This window comes from Mus caroli, chromosome 11, assembly GCF_900094665.2.
Source record: "Mus caroli chromosome 11, CAROLI_EIJ_v1.1, whole genome shotgun sequence".
NCBI classification, from domain to species: domain Eukaryota; kingdom Metazoa; phylum Chordata; class Mammalia; order Rodentia; family Muridae; genus Mus; species Mus caroli.
The window spans coordinates 52,997,610-53,017,348 of NC_034580.1; the positions used below are offsets into that span (position 1 = coordinate 52,997,610).

Here is a 19,739-nt window from a genome sequence, read left to right on the forward strand (position 1 = left end):
GGAGCTGAAGGAGTTTGCAGCCCCATAGGAGGAACAACAATATGAACTAGCCAGTAACCCCCCCTGCCCCCAAAGAGCTTCCTGGGACTAAACCACCAACCAAAGAGCACACAATGGTAGGACTCATGGCTCCAGCTGCATATGCAGCAGAGGATGGCCTAGTCAGACATCAATGGGAGGAAAGGCCCTTTGACCTATGAAGGCTCTATGCCCCAGTGTAAGGGAATGCCAGGGCCAGGAAGCAGAAGTGGGTGGGTTGGGTAGCAGTGAGCAGGGGGAGGGAGGAGGGGATGGGGGTTTTCATAGGGGAAAACGGGAAAGGGGATAACAATTGAACTGTAAATAAAGAAAATATAAAAAAAAGACATTATGAAGAATTAAAAGAAAGGAAGGAAGGAAGGAAGGAAGGAAGAAAGAAAGAAAGAAAGAATAACAATGATAACATAAATCTTGGTTATTTCTGTATTTTCTGAACACACAAGCCTAGAATTTTGGATCTCAACAGGAAAACAGTATTTATGAAAGAGTATGACCCCAACACTTACCCAAAACAACTGGATACCAGCTGTGTTGGTTGGTTCTTAGGCCAATGAAGTGTCAACCAAAGCCGTTCTTTAACTGTTGGGTCCACACCCCCACTTCTTCTCTTCAGGAAGGGCAATTTCAAAACCATTACACCTGTAGATTAGAGGAAAGTCGATCTGCTCTCAGAACAGGGAAATAGTAGCGTGCCCCTCCCAGCAACCCTCAATTCTATGGTTTACAAACTGTTTGGCTAATTAACAGTAAAATCTTGGGGGCTAGAGTGATGAAACTGCTTGCCATGCAAGCATGCACACCTCAGCTTAGGCCCCTAGCACCCACTGAAAAAGAAGCAGCAGCCTGGTGCAGTGGGGTACACCTATCACCTCATTACAGACACAGGCAGATCCCTGGAGCTGCTGACCAGTTGCTGATCTAGCCTCATCTCTGAGCAGCAAGTTCAGTTAAGACCTGTCTCACAAGACAAGGCTGAGAGAAAAAACAAACATGAAGAACCAAGGAAGACATGCAACATCACCTCTACATACATGTGCACACACAAGAAAGAACATGTCGGCAGAGGCAGGCGGATTTCTGAGTTCGAGGACAGCCTGGTCTACAAAGTGAGTGCCAGGACAGCCAGGACCACACAGAGAAACCCTTTGAAACTTGAAAAGTTGTACCTTTATCTGGGACAGGCTTAGGAGACAGATCAGCCCGTAAAATGCTTGCCTTGCAAGCATTAAGATTTGAGTTTGATCCTCAAAACCCATATTCAAAACCAGGCACAGTAAAAAAAAAAAAATGCTTGTCCAGCTGCGAGGGTGGCGAAACAGGGTTCCCAGCTTAGCTGGCTTGTCAAGTTCCAAATCTTGTCTGTAAATGGTGCCTAAGTAATGTCACCAAAGGTTATTTGGCCTGCAAAGGTTGTTTGTGCATGAACATGCACACATGCTAGTATCTTTGTGTGGGGATTGAGTTCCTAATTAGAATGAGAACCTAACCTGAGACTTTTCAATAACTCCAGGATAGTGGAATTCTCCTAGTTAACTCTTATTCCTAGTTCAGTGGTTCTCAATCTTCCTAGTGCTGCAACTCTTTAATATAGTTCCTCATGTCATGACTCATAACCATAAAATTATTTTGTTGCTACTTCATAACTGCTATTTTGCAGTTATAAACCATAATGTAAATAACTGTTGTGTAGGACATCTGATATGAAACCCCTGTGAAACCTTCACCAGCACTGACCCAATCATCTGTACTGGCCATCAGAACCACAAGCACAGCTTTAAAAACATACATGCCAGTAGTGTATGGTGGAGCACACCTTTAATTCCAGCACTCAGGAGGCAGATTCAGGAACATCTGATCTACAAAACAAGTTCCAGGACAGCCAAGACTTCACAGAGAAACCCTGTCTCAAACAAAACAAACCAACACATACACGCCAGGGTCCAAGTTCAGAGATGTGATTCGGGAGACTCCAAGTGGAGTACAGAGACCCCTCAGTACTCTCAGTACTGTCCAGCAGGTCTGCTGTACAAGAACACAAGACTACTGTGGACAGCTATTGTGTTCACGGGTTCTCAGGCAGGTGTCTTGTGGGGGAAGAGGGATGTTTAGCCTAATTTGAACCAAGTGATGGGCCTGGCGAGATGGCTCTAGACAAAGTGCTTGCCACACAGATGAGTCTGATCCCCAGAACTCACATAAGGGTGATGTGTGCCTTCATGCACACAAAGTCCCTACCTCACAGTGCTAAATAAAAATTTGAAGACAATGTAACATAGCCAGTTTGTTCATGGGCTCAGTGCGCACACTGAGTCTGTATCACCGTTTTTCCTTTTTTTTTTTGGTTTTTCAAGACAGGGTTTCTCTGTGTAGCCCTGGCTGTCCTGGCACTCACTTCGTAGACCAGGCTGGCCTCAAACTCAGAAATCCGCCTGCCTCTGCCTCCCGAGTGCTGGGATTAAAGGCATGCGCCACCACACCCGGCTTGTTTTTCCATTCTTAACACTCAAGGAAAGCTCATTATTCGTATTCTTACAGTAAAGATCTTGCTCTCACGTGATCTCTGTGAGTTTGAGGCCAGCTTGGTCTATCTACATAGCAAGATCTAGGACAGCCTTACTCTGCACGCCAGGCAGGGAAGGCTCTTTCAGCAAAGCCGGGGTTCTTGCCCTCTAGAAGGCACCAGAAAACAGACACAAAGGCCAGGTGTCCAGAACAGAGAGGTCTAAACAGGTTATAAGGGACAGCAACTTTCTGGCAAGCAAGATTTTAGCTAGATGATATTCTTGAAACGAGATGAAACAAAACAAACAGATAATTCTACTGCAACAGTACAGAATTTGCCACTGAAGAGACACTGTGACAAAACAGGAAACTTGGAAAGACAACCTCAGTGAGGGATTATCTAGATTAGTTTGGCCTCTGAGTATGACTGTGGGTGACTGTCAATTTGTAAAGAGGGTCCAGCCCACTATGGGATGTATCATTTCTTGTGTAGGCAGTCCCAGGCTATCCAAAAAAAGCCAGCTGAGCCAGGGAGTAAGGCAGCACATGGCATTCCTCCATTGGACGGTTTCTGCATCAAGGTCCCACCTTGACTTCCCTCAGTGACAGACTGTAATTTAGAAGCTGAAACAACACCCCCACCCCCAAGTTTCTTTTGGTCTGTGTTTTATCAGAGCAGCAGAAAGGAGCTGGAGCACAGCCTGCAGATGGGTGGTGCTGTTCATTCGGGGGTTTAGGTCCTGAGCTGCTAAGCGTAGAGAAAGCTGAGCAGAGGTGGGCAGCAATCCTCTCCTCTCTGCTCCTCACTGTGGAAGAGACAGCCCGATTCATTCTGACTCCTCTGAAGAATGGGTTGCAGAGCAGTGGAAGAAAACAGCTCACCAGTTAGGAGGACTTGTTGCTCTCTAGCACCAACATGGTGACCAAGAACAGTTTATAACTCCAGCTCCTAGAGAAGCCAGTGCCTTTTTCTGGCCTCCCTGAGCACACACATAGCACACAGACATATGTCTATGCAAAAACATGTATACACATAAAAGCAAATCAATTCTTAAAAAAAAGTAATAAAATGATGGACCAGAACCTATAACTAACCTGCAATCACTCTTAGTCCCTCCAAGTTGTGTTACCATAGCAACAGAAAAGAAAGCAGGATAACCTCTAGGCATCAACCTTACCCCGGCCTCGGGAACAGCTCCAGATTCGAATGGTCTGATCTTTGCTTCCTGTGGCTAAGTAGCAGCCTTTTGTGATGGGGGTTTCTGCTATAAGCTTCCCATTGGGAATGTCAGGTTCTTCTAGGAAAGAGATAGAGATTTTATTTTTTAAAGATATATATATATATATGAATGCTCTGTCTTCATGCACACTAGAAGAGGGGATCAGACCCCTTAACAGATGGCTGTGCACCACCACGTGGCTGCTGGGAATTGAACTCAGGACCTCTGGAAGAGCAGCTAGTAACTGCTTATTTTTAATTTACACGAACATGCACTTGTGGTTACAAAGTAACTCTGCAAAGTCAGCTCCTCCCCGTTTCCTAGTTTGCTCTGTGAGGCTCAGGGTCTAAGTATAATTCAGAAGCTGCAACTCAACACTTAGTTCTTTAGGTCTGGAAAGAGCAGAGCTCTCCTTCCATCATCTTACCCAAGTTTTCCTCTTGGTTGATGGATAAGCAGTCTTCACCAGGCAGAGGACACCAGGCTATGGAGTGGATTTCATCATCGTGGCCTCGAAGTCTGTGAATAACTTCTCCCTTTTTACTGATGTCAATGATAACCACTATGCCATCTTTGTAGCTGAAAAATAAGTTAGAAACATTTCAGGAACCTGTAGATTGACACTGCCAAGCCTCTCACCTGTCTGAGTTCTAACCCAAGCAGCACAGTATCATAGAACTTTCTTTTTTCTTTTCTGCCTGTTTAGATACCAGGTCAAATCCCACATATGCTTACCCTGAGACTCTAGACTACTCTTTCTCTGGAGACTCCCTTTCCACCACGCCCCACCTCTTTTTACAGCTGTTTACAGACTTCCAAGGCAGACCCTAACTCAAAAGACAAGGCTTTCCTCCTCTTCTCTACCCACTCCTCCCAGTACCCACTAAGTTTACAGCTTGTCTGCATTGCTGCTGCCCTGAAAGGGGAAAAGATTTTAGCAATGAAAACAGTTAACTGATAAACTTTTTTTGCGACAGCTTTACACATCACAGATTGGCCGCACACCTACTATGCACCAAGAGTGATAATGAACTTCATTCACCTCCCAAGGGCTGAGATCACAGCATGAACCAACATATTTGCTTTATACAGTACCTGGGACTGAGTGCAGGCCTTTGTATGTGCTAGAGAAGCCCTCTGCCGGAGGAGCCACATCCTTAGCTCCACAAATGATACTGCTTTCCAACTACGAACTTAACAAGAACCGTTAAACTGTACCTAAGTGTCAATCTATGAATTCAGCAGAAACCCATAGATTCTAATAGCTTTTTAAAAAGTGAATTATTTTGCACACGTTAAAAAGTATCTATTGGGAGCTAGAGAGACAGTTCAGCCCTTAAGAGCCCTAGCTGCTCTTCTAGAGGAACCAAAGTCCCAGTATTCACAAGGTGGCTCACAACCATCTGTCACTCCAGTCCCTGAGGATCTGGTGCCCTCTTCAGGTCTCCTAGGGCACTGCAAACACATGGTACACAAAACACATATGCAAGCAAAATAACTATACATGGTAAAAAGACAACCAACCAAAAAACCTTAAAGTATTTTATACTTAGCTTAAGAAAAATAGCTTATGTTTACTCCTACCAAATTTCTGCTTTGATTTCCTAGTGGTAGCCAATGTTTCTGAGTTATAATCTAGCACCTCTAGCCTTTCTTCATAAATGTTCCCAAGTCAGACACAAACTATTTTGTACATCCAAAGGCTTCATAAAGGGTATCATGAAGCTGGCTTTCTTTGTCCTATTTGTGAGGTACATAAAGCAGAGTCACCTGACACTCTACAGTTAACACCACATCCAAAGATAGTCTAAGTCAGACAAGAGAGAAAGAAGGCACTTCTAACTTTTGAAGGGTGGCTTGAAAATTTAGACATAAAGAAAGAAGAAAACACAGTGTCATAGAAATATGGGGAGCAGAGCAAAGTCTGGAACTAGAGCTCACAGGAACATATGACACCCTGGGCTGCTGTCTTCCTCTGAGGTCTGAGGCACACAGGCAAGAGGAAAGAAAAGCAGGATCATAGATTAAGCCAAACCACCAGCAGACAGCACAGTACTCGGTACTCACCCAATGGCTACCAGATTTTCGTGATGAGGTGAACACGTCAGACAGAATATGGTCCTGGGCTCTGTGAAGAGGTGCTGGCTGTCATTTCTGTTAAGCCAGTAACAGAAAACAACTCCTTTTTCATCCCCAGAGACTATTAAGTCCTTAACTGTCGGAGACCAATGCAGTGCTGATATTGTATGCTTCAAACAAAGCAGAGCCAGATGAGTCTCATTTGTCAGTGTCAGGCTGTAAACCAGCCTAATGCTACGCACATTACAGGTACTTAAGAAATATGCTATAGCTACCTGCATAACAATATATAAATCTAAAGTTAAAGCTTTTTATGTGGTTTTGAGACCAAAATATACTTTGTAATTTTGGCCTGGAACTCAAGGCAATCCTCTTGCCTGTCTCCTGAGTACTAGAATTCTAGAATTGCAGCTATGCACCACCATGCCTGGGGATACTGACCTGGACGTGCACAGACACACACACACACACACTTTTTACTCATGTGTGCAAAGCCACGTGTGTGTCTATGCAGGCCAGAAGAGGTGAATGGATTCCCTGGATCTGGAGCTGGTTATGAGCCAACCCACAAGGGTGATGGGAACCCAACTTGGGTTCTTTGGGACAGTAGGAGGCACTCTTAATGGATGAACCATCTCTCCAGCCCCTACATTTTCTATTTACTGTGTTGGGAGAGCATGTGCCACAGCCGAGCATGTGGAAGGCAGAAGGCTCTGTGGAGCCAATTCTCTCTTACTTTCATGGAGATTAAACTGCTCAACGGGCTGGAGAACAGCTCAGTGGTGACTTATCAAGAGGTCCCAGGTTCGATTCCCAGAGCTCTCACGGTAATTTTAAACGGTCTATAATGGGATCTGAATGCCCCCCTTTGGTGTGCAGACATACATTGGAAACATCTCATATATATATATGAGAATGACTATCTTTTTGCCTCCACTTTCCAAGTGCTATGATTACAGGTGTGCACCACCATGTCCATTTACGCAGTTCTGGGGACTGAGCCCAGGGCTTTGAGTATGCTAGCCAGGCTCTCTACCTAGCCAAGTTACAGCCGCTACCAGAAACTCTACTTTCTAAACAAAACATGCATCTTTAAAAAAAAAAAAAAAAAAAAAAGGACTTGAGAGACTTTCCAACATATCTAAGTAACCAACAAAAATGAGTAGCACTCCTCCATAAGGATGAGATGTTAAAACAATCTGAGGCCTCAGGATGCACATTACCTGATGGAGTGTGTGTTCTGTCACTACAGTCCTGGTCTCTACATCCCAAACCTTCACAGTCCCATCGTCTGAGCTGGTGGCACAGAGGTTGTATTGTCCAGGGTGATGAGAAAAAGTGAAACCAGATACTCTTTCAGTGTGTCCCACCAACTCTCCTACCACTGCAAGCAAAACCAGACTTGGTTAACTAAAGCACTATCCAGACAGTTAGACTGCATGTTGCTAGATAAACAACAAGCAGATAAACATTTAACACACATGGAACAGAAACATCTACAGACGAATGACAGGAACGCTGGGTGTCAGTGATGCCTGTACTTAGTTAGGGGCTTTCTTCGGGTTCATTTTCTTTCAATCTCAGTATTCTCATCTATAAAGCAATGCTCACGTCCTTTGTCGAGCCAGGTTTACAGGTTGAGGTCCAGTCCTGGCTCACCGGTGAACGTGAAAGCCATATTTACTTAATTTTGCCATAGGTCAAAAGGAATACAATAAGTTGGCATTTCTTAACGCAAGGAAAAAAAAAATCAATCCTTGGTTTGTATTTGTTTCGTTTTCTTTTGAGTTAGAATCTTGCTATGGAGCCATTGGTTGGCCTGGAACTCATTTTACATAGCCTAGGCTATGAACGCGCGGCAATCCTCCAGCCTCAGCCTCCCAAGTAGCTGGAAGTCAGACAGGCTTCATCGCCTCTGGCGCCAATTCAGACTCTCCCCACTCACCTTACAGACCTCAACGTCAAGTAATTGCCCAGCGGGAGCAGAGAAGGGAGAACAGCCCCCACCCCAGGGGGCGTACTAGGGGCCGGCAGGGCCTTGGCCAAGTAGGAAGGCCAGGAGCACCCTAAACGCCGGGTCTAGGCTGGGTCAGTCCCTCCAAGCGTGAGGGGCCACGTGCACGCGCCGCCGGACCCAGCGACTTACAGAACTCCCCCAAGAGGGCGGCAGGAAGGACTGCGCCGACCCGTGAGGGGCTCACCTCGAAACGGGGGCGCCCCTGGGCTCGCGCCCGCACCCGGGCCCACGCGGACGAGGAAGACGGAGGTCCGCGCAGCGAAGCCAAAGATGCCTCCGGGCGCCGCGTCGCTGCAGCGTGAGCAGTACCAGTTGGGGGACGGCGGCAGCGTCCGCGGCTCCGGCTTCATCTCCGCGGCTGCCCAAGCTCAGCGGAGGAGCTCCGGTACGGTGGTTCGCAACCGCGGCGTGGAGCGGGAGGGGGCGGGATCGAGTTAAACCCCGCCCCTGGAGGCGGGCGCTACGGAGCGCGTTGAGGCCCAACCCGCGCCTCTCGCTCCCGTGTGCCGCCTGGGACTAAATTCCAGGTCCTGAGGTTACGTATTTTCCTTAATTAAGGATTTAGACCTATGGAACCCGCCAACCAGCCACTGAGCACACACACACACACACACACGCGCGCGCGCGCACGCGATAAATAAATAATAAAGACCAACATGATGTGCAATACCCTGTTTCTACCAACCTCAAGGTTGACTAAGAGATGAGCTAATGCATTTGTGTTCATTTACCTCCATATATACCTGTATTTAACTAAAGCTCCTTATTTTGTCCAATCCAGCAAGGCAAGTATTATTAAGTGAGAAACATCTGGGACAGATTGGACAAGGCAGTTCAGTATCCCAATTAAGTTGTTTTGTTTTTGTTTTTTTTTTTTGGGGGGGGGGGCGAGTTTCGAGACAGGGTTTCTCTGTATAGCCCTGGCTATCCTGGAACTCACTTTGTAAACCAGGCTGGCCTCGAACTCAGAAATCTGCCTGCCTCTGCCTCTGCCTCCGCCTCCGGAGTGCTGGGATTAAAGGCGTGCGCCACCACGCCCGGCAAGTTTTTTTGTTTGTTTGTTTGTTTGTTTGTTTGTTTTTGAGACAGGGTTTCTCTGTATAGCCCTGACTGTCCTGGAACTCACTTTGTAGACCAGGCTGGCCTCGAACTAAAGAAATCCACCTGCCCCTGCCTCCCAAGTGCTGGGATTAAAGGCGTGCGCCACCACCGCCGGGCTTTGGATTTTTTTGTTTTTTGTTTTTAAAATGCTACATAGCAGCTTACTTTGCCAGTTTTTGGGAGGTGTTTTAAAGACAGTTGCAAGAGTGTATTTAGCTGAAATACTATAAGAATGAATCTGAGTTCTGGCTCAGCACTCAGGCAGGAGGATTGCCATGTGCTCCAAGCCAGGCAGCCTGGGCTATAGTGTGAGAGCCTGTCAATATAAATGAAATGAGTCAGGAAGCAGAAAGGACAGGAAGAGACTCTGTAGTTGGGGGGTATTCTGATTCCTGATTCCGGGCACTGGGGTATTCAAAGATGAAAGAGCAGAGGTTTGACATCCCGCCTCCTGCTTGATGGAGCGCCTATGCTGTGAGAACTGGTTAGTGGTGTGGAGGGAAAAAAGAAGTGGACTCTGCTTACAACTCAAACCCAAGCAACTTGCTCAGATTCGACTGCACTTCTGTACTGCTGTTAGCCCTTCCTGAATGTGGCATATGGAAACTTGCAATGGCTATCATTAATAGAGAGCCCTTACCTATGCTAGCATAGCCTAAGGGCACTAAATTCAGGGTTACCAGGCTCCACATTGATCACTAGTTTTGCCAGGAGCATACAAATGCATTAGCTCGTCTCTTAGTCTTTATTATTTATTTAGCGTGTGTGTGTGCGTGCTCATATTTCACAATGTGTGTATGGAGGTCAGAGGTCGATGAGTTGGTGCTCTCTTTCCATGATATGGGGCCTAGAGACTGACTGACTTCAGCTTGTCAGCTGGACCATCTCGATGACACCCCATCCCATTGGCCTTTTTTTTTTTTTTTTTTTTTTGAGACAGGATCTCATTATACAGCTCTGACTAGCCTGGCACTTGCTCTGTAGACCAGACTGTGTTGAGTTCACAGAGATCTACCTGCTTCTGCCCTCCTGAGTGCTAGGATTAAATGTGTGGGCCCCTATGCCAGGCAATTTGGTTTCTGAAAGAGTTTTCTCAGTAATGTTCACAAATTTGTGTAAGTAGAGTGATCTTTCCTTCCTCTTTCTTTTCCTTTGAGATAGAGTCTCACTGTGTAGTTCTGAGTGGCCTGGAATTTGCAGCCCAGGGTGACAATCAAACTGGTGGAGATCTTCCTGCTTCAGCCTCTCATACGCTGGGATTACAAGCATGTGGCGCTACGCCAGGCTCCTTTTCTCTGAGACAGAGCCCAGCTTGTGTATCACCGTGGTTCTTTAACACCAGTCTCCCACATGCTGATGTTACAGTCATTTTTAACAAGAACCCTGAGGCCCACTGAAGACAGAGTTTGATGAACCAGCCTGCCTCCATCTTAGGCTTAAAAGCTATCTTATAGTAGAGGCAAACTAGATTCATTCCTGTTTATGATTAAACCTCCCTTTCTCACTGATTGGGCTATGCCACACCTGTAATCTTAACTATACATGGTTCTGTGGGTTCCAGAAAATGGCAACTGTGTCTTTGTTTCAAAACCATCTTGTTAACCCTACCTTTGTTTCAAAAGGTTTTTATGGCCGGAAGCCTTTAATCCCAGCATTCGGGAGGCAGAGGCAGGTGGATTTCTGAGTTCAAGGCCAGCCTGGTCTACAAAGTGAGTTCCAGGACAGCCAGGGCTACATAGAGAAACCCTGTCTCAAAAAACAAAAAACAAAAAACAAAACAAACAAACAAAAAAAGGTTTTTATGACTACCTTCTTAGGACCACCTTGTGATCATAACTTTCTTTCAGGAGGTGGTTATGACCAATTTACTAGTCTGTTTCTGTTTATGGGACTAACTTATTAGTCTGCTCCTGTTCTAGTTCTGCTCCTGTAACCTCCACCTAGCAAATCCATTTGGAAACACCCAACCCCTGAGCTATAGAAACCTTGTCTACCTCACGTCCGAGGCTGCCTTCTCAAACGTTGCTTTAGGGGAAGGCAGTTCCTGTATGCAAATAAAAAAAGCTTGCTTTAATTAATTGCTTGCTTTAATTAACTTGGCCATTATGATTTGGATCAGTGGTCTTTCTTCTATCTTTGGCCTTAAATATTTAGGATTAAAAGGTTCCCCTGCCCTTTTCAGGCTGTTATGAGGTGAGGTCACAGTTTTTCTGATTTTCAGTCTTTATGAGGTCTTTCACTCCAAAGAAAGACTGCTCTGACCAGACTTTTCACAAGGACGACGCATTCCTGGTCTCCATGACAACGCACTCTGACTTTTCGGGTCCGGGAAGCCGGTCTCGGACTGCGCATGCGTATAGTCGGCGTTTGAACCCGGAGGCTTCCGTAGGGCTCAGCATGGCGGCCGCACTACTGCGAGAGTTGGGTAAGGCTTGAGTCTTTCTTAGAATTTGGGAAGGAGGAGATAAAGAGAATCGAAGTTGACAGCTCGTATTCACGTTGCAGGTGCACTGCGGCTACCTAACCTGAGGATCTGGGCAACGCAGACGCTGCGGTAAGAGTCCTGCCACGAAGATCCTAGCAGGCTGCGCCTGGTCTGCATCGATCACAGTGCACTTGTGTGCCAGGCAGTACTTTCGGCCTTAGGTGGAGGGCGGCCCGACCCGGAACCCCGTAGAGACTGTTGCCTCCCGGGGCTCCTCTCGGTGTTTTCTGACCAGCCTCTTCCTATTCCGTAGGCACGATTCGACTCTTCGACCTTGTGTGGTATACCAACAAACTTTCCTGGCTATTTCTTTATTCACTTGCCGTAGGCAAGGACTGTTTGGAGACTCGAGGCTTGCCTGACATTGTACATTCGTTCGCTGTTGTTTCTCAGCAACTGGAGTTTGAGCCTTTTGCTCTGCAGAACATTCTGGAGCCTCTCGAGAAAGCCTTTTGTTTGTTTGTTTGTTTGAGTCTCTCGCCATAAGTCAGTCTGGCTTCTGCTTACCAGTCAGAGGCTGGGATCCTAGGCCATGCGCTGTCGTGCTAGGACACAAGCAACCCTATGCAGTTGAGTTAGCACTGGCATGGATCCGTAGGGTACATCCGAAGTTTCGATTACATATATAGTACTTGCAAATGAATCGCTTCTTTGGAGCAATATTTTGACTTAATATAATTATAGTTGTTTGATTCTGTTTAAAACCCATTTCAGTCCTGAGTATTCATAAAACCTGTAAGTATTCATGAAACTTTGCCACTGTTAATTCATGGCATATTTAATTTGCCAGACACCATATTGATTGCCAAATCTGTATTGAGGTTTTGAGAAATGCAAGGCAGTTCTTAAGGGATGGCAGACAGTAGGTACCTCACGCTCACAAAATCTTGTTAAATAGTTTATCCTAATGGCTTCTTAGAAAGATTGAAGTCAGAGTTGAGCAGCTTATGGTTCTGTCACCCTGCTGTGAGTGATGATATAAAATGATGTTAGAGGCCTTAGAGACATTGCCTCTTTCCTCTTTCTTACATACATGAAAACCAAGGCCCAGTGAAGTGACAGTGTGCCGCTGGCTTTAACTATGTAGAAATGTAAATACCCGTGATTCAAACTGGAGAAGAAAGTTTGAAGGCCTAGAGATTGCAGGTGTATCTGGAGGGGAGATGAGCCAGCTCTGTAGTGTCTGGATAACGCATTCTGTTAATGAACTTCTGACTGAGAGCCTGAAGTTGTCAGGGTGGTGGTGACGTGGCTCCCGGAACTGTAGAGAGGTCCAAGTTTCTGTTGTCTTATGGGCTTCCTTCCTTTCAGGGTTTTACCGCCGTCGTGCATCCACACGAGTGCTTCTCTTGACATTTCTCGAAAATGGGAGAAGAAGAATAAAATTGTTTACCCACCTCAACTGCCTGGCGAACCTCGGAGACCAGCAGTAAGTTTGTAGGGAGAAGTAATCCCCTAGTTTTTAAAACTATTTTTAATTTCTTTTGAGTCAGGTCTTATGCTGGTTTTGAATTCAACACTTAGCCCAAGCTGGTTTTGAACTCACAAAACCCTGCTTGCCTCTGCCTCCCAAGTGCTGGGATTGACGGTGTGCACCACCACGCCCTGCTTGATCAGTACTTGTGTTCTTATGTGCCAAGCAGTGAGGTTTTTCTCCGGGTTAAAGGGGCTTTGTGAAGTAATTTACATGTTCTAATTAACTGACCTAACTGTACCAGATTGCCTTTACCTAGCCTCCTAAACTGACGTAAGGGTTTGAGATGCTGATTTTGACTACGTGAGGCTTGTTGGTAATGTCGTCATCGTCGTTGTCATCATCATCATCATCATCGGGCTTTTTTGAGACAGAATCCATGTATCCCTGGTTGTTCTCACTATATGGACCAGGCTGCCCCCAAAGTCACAGAGACCTGCCTGCCTCTGCATCCAGAGTGCTGGGATTAAAGTTGTGTGCCAGCATACCCAGATGATGGAAGCATAATGAGTTGGAAAATGTTGTTTTAACCATTGTGTGTTTGAATTTAGGCACAATTACAGTTTTGTTTCTTTCTATAATGTGCAAACCTTTAAACTTCAGGTTTGTATTGAATCATTGGATGCCTACCAAAGATGTATCTTCTTATTAGCTGCTCAGCGATAAAATTATTGTGTTGCATACTTCAGACTGTCAGAGATTATTCTAGTGACATGTAAAGCAAAGTCCAGCTTTAAGTGAATTTGTGGAGGCATGCATCTGCTATAAGGTTCGGGAATTACACGTGAGCACTACTACATGTTGTGTATGCAGTGCCATGGCTCAAAGCCAGGGAAACGTTCTTACAACTGAGTTACAACTTCAACCATCAATTAAAAAAAAGGCATCCCAGCACTTGGGAGGCAGAGGCAGGTGGATTTCTGAATTCGAGGCCAGTCTGGTCAACAGAGTGAGTTCCAGGACACAGGACAGCCTGGTAGGAGGGCAAATAGTGGGAAGAAGGTGGACTTTTAGAGTCTTTGGAGAACTTTGGGAATGTCTTAGGGTTTCTATGGCTGTGAAGAGACACCATGACCATGACACCTCTTATAAAAGAAAATATTTAATTGGGGCTGGCTTACGGTTCAGAGGTTTAGTCCATTATTGCCATGGTGGGCAGCGTGGTGGCATGCGGGCAGACATGGTGTGGAAGAGGAAGCTGAGAGTTCTCCATCCAGATCAGCAGACAGCAGAGAGAGAAAGAAGTACTGGGCCTGACCTGAGCTTCTGAAGCCTCAAAGGCCACCTGCATTGACACACTTCCTCCACCAAGGCCACAGGGCACTCTAACAAGGCCATATCGTGGCCCAGTCCTTTCAAATAATGCCACTCCCTGTCAGCCATTTTCATTCAGACCACCTCGGGAGGCGCCCATGCTGTCTCTGGGTCCCTCCCGTGCCTGGCTGCTCCCCCTGCTCACAGGGTTTTAGGTCTTGAAGAAGCCACATGGTTTGTCAGTTTCAGTTTCCGAAAGGATTATAAGATGGTTCCTCTCCCAACTGAACCTACTAAAAAGCGCTTTGTGACTTGTGAATTATTCAATATCTACTTGGTCAAAAAATTATAGTTTAAGGGCTGGAGAGGTCGCTCAGTGGTTAAGAACACTTGTTCTTGCAGAGGGCCGAGTTCAATTCTCAGCACACATATGTAACTCCAGTTTCAGGGGAACTAGTGCCTTCTAACCTCCACGGGCACCAGGTATGCACTGATGCACATGTATGCAGACAAAACATGCATACATATAATGTATGTAAATTTGAAAAGATCATAGTTTCTGTTTCTTTCTTACTAATCTTTTTTTTTTAACATAATGAGACATTGAAAAAAGGCAAATTTGTCTAAAGACTCCCTAGAATCTTTGTAGTATTTTGTTTTATTTCCTGTGACAATAGTTTTGTCATTGGGTATAGAGTATGGGTACTAGTGGCTGTGCCACTGTCACTTCAATGAACCTGCTGTAACAATGTTTTTCTTTTTTTCCTACTCGCAAGGAAATTTACCATTGTCGGAGACAAATAAAATACAGCAAGGACAAGATGTGGTACCTGGCAAAGATGGTAAGCTAACATGCCTACCCACGTGATACACAGTGAAAGAAGCTGTGGCTTCGTCCTGAGGACTGGAATAGGAATGATTATTATCCCAGTCTCCCCAAGGAGTAGGGAGTGTCACTGTATGGTCAGTGACCGGCAGGTTATCAAGAGAGACAATTAAACATATCCTGACACGGTAGGTTAAGTGTTTATCTTGGTGAAGAAGGGAGAGAGAACCCAGGACACTTGCTTACTTATCTGTACAAAGAGGTTTAACCTCAGGATCCTGTTGGTTCTTGTGTATTCTTAGTGAGGAGCAGGAATGCAGCAGATACAGGATCATTTATCTCATGAAAGGTGGAGGAGTGTGGTTGCTGTAAGCCTGTCTCTCCGTCATGTCTGCCTTAATAGTTCTGAAAGTGTTACACATAAGCTGTTGGTTTTATCTTGCAGCTCTTAAGTTTGGTTATAACCAAGAGGCAGGATCCAGTTCAAACCTCTTTTTTTTCTATTTTGCTTGGGTTTAACTCAGATCTCATTACGGGTGGTTGTGAGCCACCATGCGGTTGCTGGGAATTGAACTCAGGACCCTCAGAAGAGCAGTCAGTTCTCCTACCCACTGAGCCATCTCGCCAGCCCCCGTGAATATTGCTTTTGAGTTTGTTCATTCATTTGTCCCTCTTTAGATACGAGGCATGTCCATTGATCAGGCTTTGGCGCAGCTGGAATTCAATGATAAAAAGGGGGCTCAGATCATTAAAGAGGTAAGACTTGATGGTTGGGAGGGGTGGGCATGCAGTCATCTTTAAGCCTAAATCCTAGATTCCTGAAATTACTGTACACATGTATTTTTATAAGATGAGGACCTGCTGTTCCTGGTTTAATTAAGTCTCTCACATCCCTTGTTCTTCCTGAGAATGGGTGCTTTTCATTCTTCACATGGGTTTCCTCAGGAGCCTTTACCTGCACCAGACACTTTTTTTTGTTGTTGTTTTGTTTTAAATTGTTGGTGGAGTGATTGGAAATCTTTTAAAAAAACATGATTCGGGGCTTATTTTGAGGGTGATACTGAAGATAAAACTCAGGGCCTAGTGTATGCCAGGGAGGAACTCTACCAATAAGCTGCACTTCCATTCCAGACTTGGTATGGTCTTGTTTTGTTTTTTTTGTTTTTGCTGTTTTAAAGAGTCCTTTCTGAGGGTTGGGGAGCCGACAGTGAGAGCTTAGGATTAAATGTGAGTAATTACGTAGAGGAAGCCTTGGCATCCACCCAGGAAACATGGAAGTGTGCTGTCTCTAATACTTCTCCTCTGGCCGTGGGCTTGTGTTTGTTCATAGGTGGTCCCTAGGGTCTCCAGTGTCTCGCTGGGTGCAGTACTAATGTGCAGGCATGTGGCTGTTCCCTGACTCAGATTCAGTGTTCTTTGCTAATGGCATGGCCTACGGGTATAGGCTGTCCTCCTTCCCTTACAGAGCCTCCAAGGCTCAGCAGGATGGTGATGGCTCCTAATTCATTCTGAGGAAGGAATCCTCACTGTACCATTTTCCTTGATACAACCAGCAATTGAAGTTCATTGTGGCTGGATGTAGTTACAAATGCACTCTTGGAATACAGAGGCAGACCAATCTCTGTGAGTTCCAAAGCATCAGGAGCTACAAAGTGATAACTTGTCTCAAAAAACAAAACAAAACCCACCAATAAATAAATAAATAAACAAATAAAAGTTCATTGTGAAGTATAGGCTTGAAAAAGTATATTTTAGACAACAAAAGATGAGAGATATTTAATCCCACCATATGAGCCGGCTTCTCCTGTCATTTAAGGTTCTCTTAGAAGCACAAGACATGGCAGTGAGAGACCATAATGTGGAGTTCAGATCCAACTTACACATAGGTAAGACTCTTTCCATCTTCAGCACCTGGGATGTCTCTGGTATCTGTATATTAGGCCAGTTGCCCATTGGCAAGGACCTCCTGTAGTCCTTAGCACCGCAGTGCCACTGTGTCATGAGTGGGAGACTTGCCAGCGTCTCCGTGCTTGTTCTGAATGGGGTTGAGAGTGTGAAGTCCCGCACCAGTGACTAGTACACACAGAGTGGCTCGCGCTGCCATAAAACTGTGGATGACCACAAGTTACCTAGAAGATAGATTTATCTTTAATCGTGGGGCACACGTTTTAGTGCCAACACCTAGGAGACAGAAGCAGATGGCTCTCTGTGAGTTCAAGGCCAGTCTGGTCTACAGAGCAAGTTCTAGGACAGCTAGAGTTACATAGATTATTGGGGGCAGAGGGGTGGTGGACAGAAAAGATAGATGAATTGTCAAGTGGAAGGAGGTGAATAAAGGTTCACATGTAAACCTTCAGGGTCATTTTTGTTTTGTTTTAAAGACTTATTTATTTTATGTGTATGAGTGCTCTATCTGCATGTATCCCTGCAGGCCAGAAGAGGGCATCAGACTCCATTATAGTTGGCTATGAGCCACCACATGGTTGCTGGGAATTGAACTCAGGACCCCTGGAAGAGCAGCCAGTGTTCTTAACTTCTGAGCCATTGCTCTAGCTCTTAAAGGTCGTTTTTATAATGTGCCTCTGTCATAAGAATGACTGAGATGGAGCCTTCTAGTAATCAGGCTGAAAGACCTGCTGGTCTGCACAAGAGAGAGAAACACAGGCAGACCAAAACCACTGGATCATCCAATCAACGATTGAGCAAATGAATCACATAATTCTTAAGAGAATAATATAAAATATATGGAAACAAATTCAACATCCTTAGCCAGGTCGGGCAGTGGGAACCTTAAACACTCAGAAACTGAGACTAGGCCGAGCACCTGGCAGCTGCACCATCCTGAGCACACACCTGAGCCAGCATGCCATAGACACCCGCACAGCCATGTGACTGGGGCACTGTGGAGAATATCCAAGGTAGTACATGTGCCTAGGCCACGGTGTGCACCATAGGTGGGGTCAGAAGGCAGTTCTGTGGAGTCACATCTCTTTGCACCTTTATGTGGATTCCAAGGGCAACCTCATGTTGTCAGGCTTGCATGGCCACTGCTTTCTGTACTGAGCTGTTGGTGGTCCCATCCCTGCCTTGTCTGCCTGGGTGCTGGAATGGAGTTTTCCTTTGCCTGTAGGACCATATGTAACCTGCCCCCATGCTCATCTCTTGTTTGTGTGCCTCTTACACATCATGCTCAGTGTCAGTGTGCCCCAGCATCTGCCTAAGCAAGCCGAGCGTGCTTGCATTAGGAGCAGGGATAGGGGAGATTCTGGTCTCAGGTCAGGTTTCTCTCTCTCTCTCTCTGGGATGACTCTTTTATTTTTATTTCTGAGGCTTAATGTCATGTGGCACATGCCTTTAATTCCATCACACAGGAGGCAGAGGCAGCCTGGTTCTACAGAGTGAGTTCCAGGACAGCTAGGGCTATACAGAGAAACCCTGTCTGGAAAAACAAAAAAAAAAAAAAAAAAAAAAAAAGACTGGCCTCAAACTTGCTGTATAGTTAAGGATGATTTTGAAATCCTGATTCTCCTGCCTCTGCTTCCTGGATTATGCACCAGTACCACACCTGCTCTCAGGGATGCCTCTTGGCATCTCTTCCATCCTATCTGTGTCGCCTTAGTCAGACTTGTTTGATTCATGAAACTTTCCATTAATTGAAGCTATTACTGTATTTTCTGTCTTTCTGTCCAACGTAATCTGGCAGTGGGTCCATGCCTCCTCTAGAGCAGTGCATTGTTCCTGGTTAGTGCTCAAGAGACTTGTGTTTGAGAGGACTGTGTGCTAGCCAACCACCAAGCTCCTGCACGCTTATGATCTACTAAAAGATGGGTCAGAACCTATCAGCTGGTACAGATGTAGTCCTATGGATAGCAGGCATTTCCCATAATTCTCTTTCCTTCCTCTAGCTGAGTCTACCTCAGGCAGAGGCCAGTGCCTGAAGCGCATCCGTTACCATGGCCGAGGTCGCTTTGGCATCATGGAGAAGGTCTATTGCCACTATTTTGTAAAGCTGGTGGAAGGACCCCCACCCCCACCTGAAGTACCCAAGACAGCAGTTGACCACGCCAAGGACTATATTCAGCAGCTTCGCAGCCGGACCATCATCCATACTCTATGAGATCTGTGCCGGTCATCCTGGCTCCACGGTGTATATAGCTTATGTTTATTTTAAAAAGTAAAAACAAGTGATTTTTATCTGTTTCATTGAATTATTGAAGTGTAGTGTATAACTGCAAAGTTTCTTGTGTGTGTGTGTGTGTGTGTGTGTGTGTGGTGGGGCGGGTGTGCAGTATGTATCCTGGTGTGCATGTGCAGAGGCCAGAGGATTTTTCAAGAGGACTTGAAGCAGCCTTACCACTGCATTCTAAAACTAGACAGTAGGTGGCGCTCTCCTCCTGGCAACAATCAGTTACCAAAGTACTACTGTGACTCTCAGATTCCTCCCTCCCTCCCTGAAAAATGGCATTGGAGTTTTGATGCAGATTGCTTGAATCTCTGTGTTACTCATACTAGGGACACTTTAACCAAAATCCTCAACTCCAGGCTCTTCCTTTTTTTGTTGTTGTGTTTGCTTTTGGATTCTTGAGACAGGATTTCTCGGGGTAGCCCTGGCTTTTCCTGGAACTTGCCACACTTCTTTTTTTTTTTTTTTTTTTTTTTTTTTTTTTTTTTTTTTTTTTTTTTTTTTTTTTTTTTTTCTCACACCACCTTTTTTTTTTTTTTTTTTTTTTTTGCCAAGGATT

General features: G+C 45.5%; 2 protein-coding genes across 14 annotated transcripts in view; one reads left to right on the top strand and one right to left on the bottom strand.

Annotated features, from left to right (window-relative positions):
- Positions 1-8,293, bottom strand: part of Gemin5 (gem nuclear organelle associated protein 5) — a 50,617-nt gene extending 42,324 nt beyond the window's left edge. For 3 of the 12 annotated variants that reach the window (XM_029483778.1, XM_029483777.1, XM_029483783.1), the window contains exons 1-6: positions 8,042-8,276; positions 7,064-7,224; positions 5,829-6,010; positions 4,189-4,340; positions 3,720-3,836; positions 546-678 (exon numbers count right to left, since the gene is read on the bottom strand). In XM_029483778.1, coding sequence (XP_029339638.1) covers positions 546-678; positions 3,720-3,836; positions 4,189-4,340; positions 5,829-6,010; positions 7,064-7,224; positions 8,042-8,207 — 911 coding nt within the window. In that variant the 5' untranslated portion in view covers positions 8,208-8,276. Of the gene's footprint in view, positions 1-545; positions 679-3,719; positions 3,840-4,188; positions 4,341-5,828; positions 6,011-7,063; positions 7,225-8,041 lie in introns of those variants that run through there. The other 9 variants (XM_029483776.1, XM_021175739.2, XM_029483775.1 and 6 more) reach the window with 6 other exon arrangements.
- A 3,012-nt stretch (positions 8,294-11,305) lies between these two features.
- Positions 11,306-19,205, top strand: Mrpl22 (mitochondrial ribosomal protein L22). 2 transcript variants are annotated; one of them, XM_021177598.2, is made up of 7 exons: positions 11,306-11,383; positions 11,464-11,512; positions 12,755-12,872; positions 14,948-15,013; positions 15,676-15,753; positions 16,814-16,883; positions 18,903-19,205. In XM_021177598.2, exons 1-7 carry the CDS (start codon positions 11,356-11,358, stop codon positions 19,112-19,114), a joined length of 621 nt encoding a protein of 206 aa, XP_021033257.1. In that variant the 5' UTR covers positions 11,306-11,355; the 3' UTR covers positions 19,115-19,205. The 2 variants fall into 2 exon arrangements, with proteins under 2 accessions (XP_021033257.1, XP_029338910.1); XM_029483050.1 differs by lacking the exons at positions 11,306-11,383; positions 11,464-11,512 and adding an exon at positions 11,524-11,724.
- Positions 19,206-19,739: the final 534 nt, after the last annotated feature.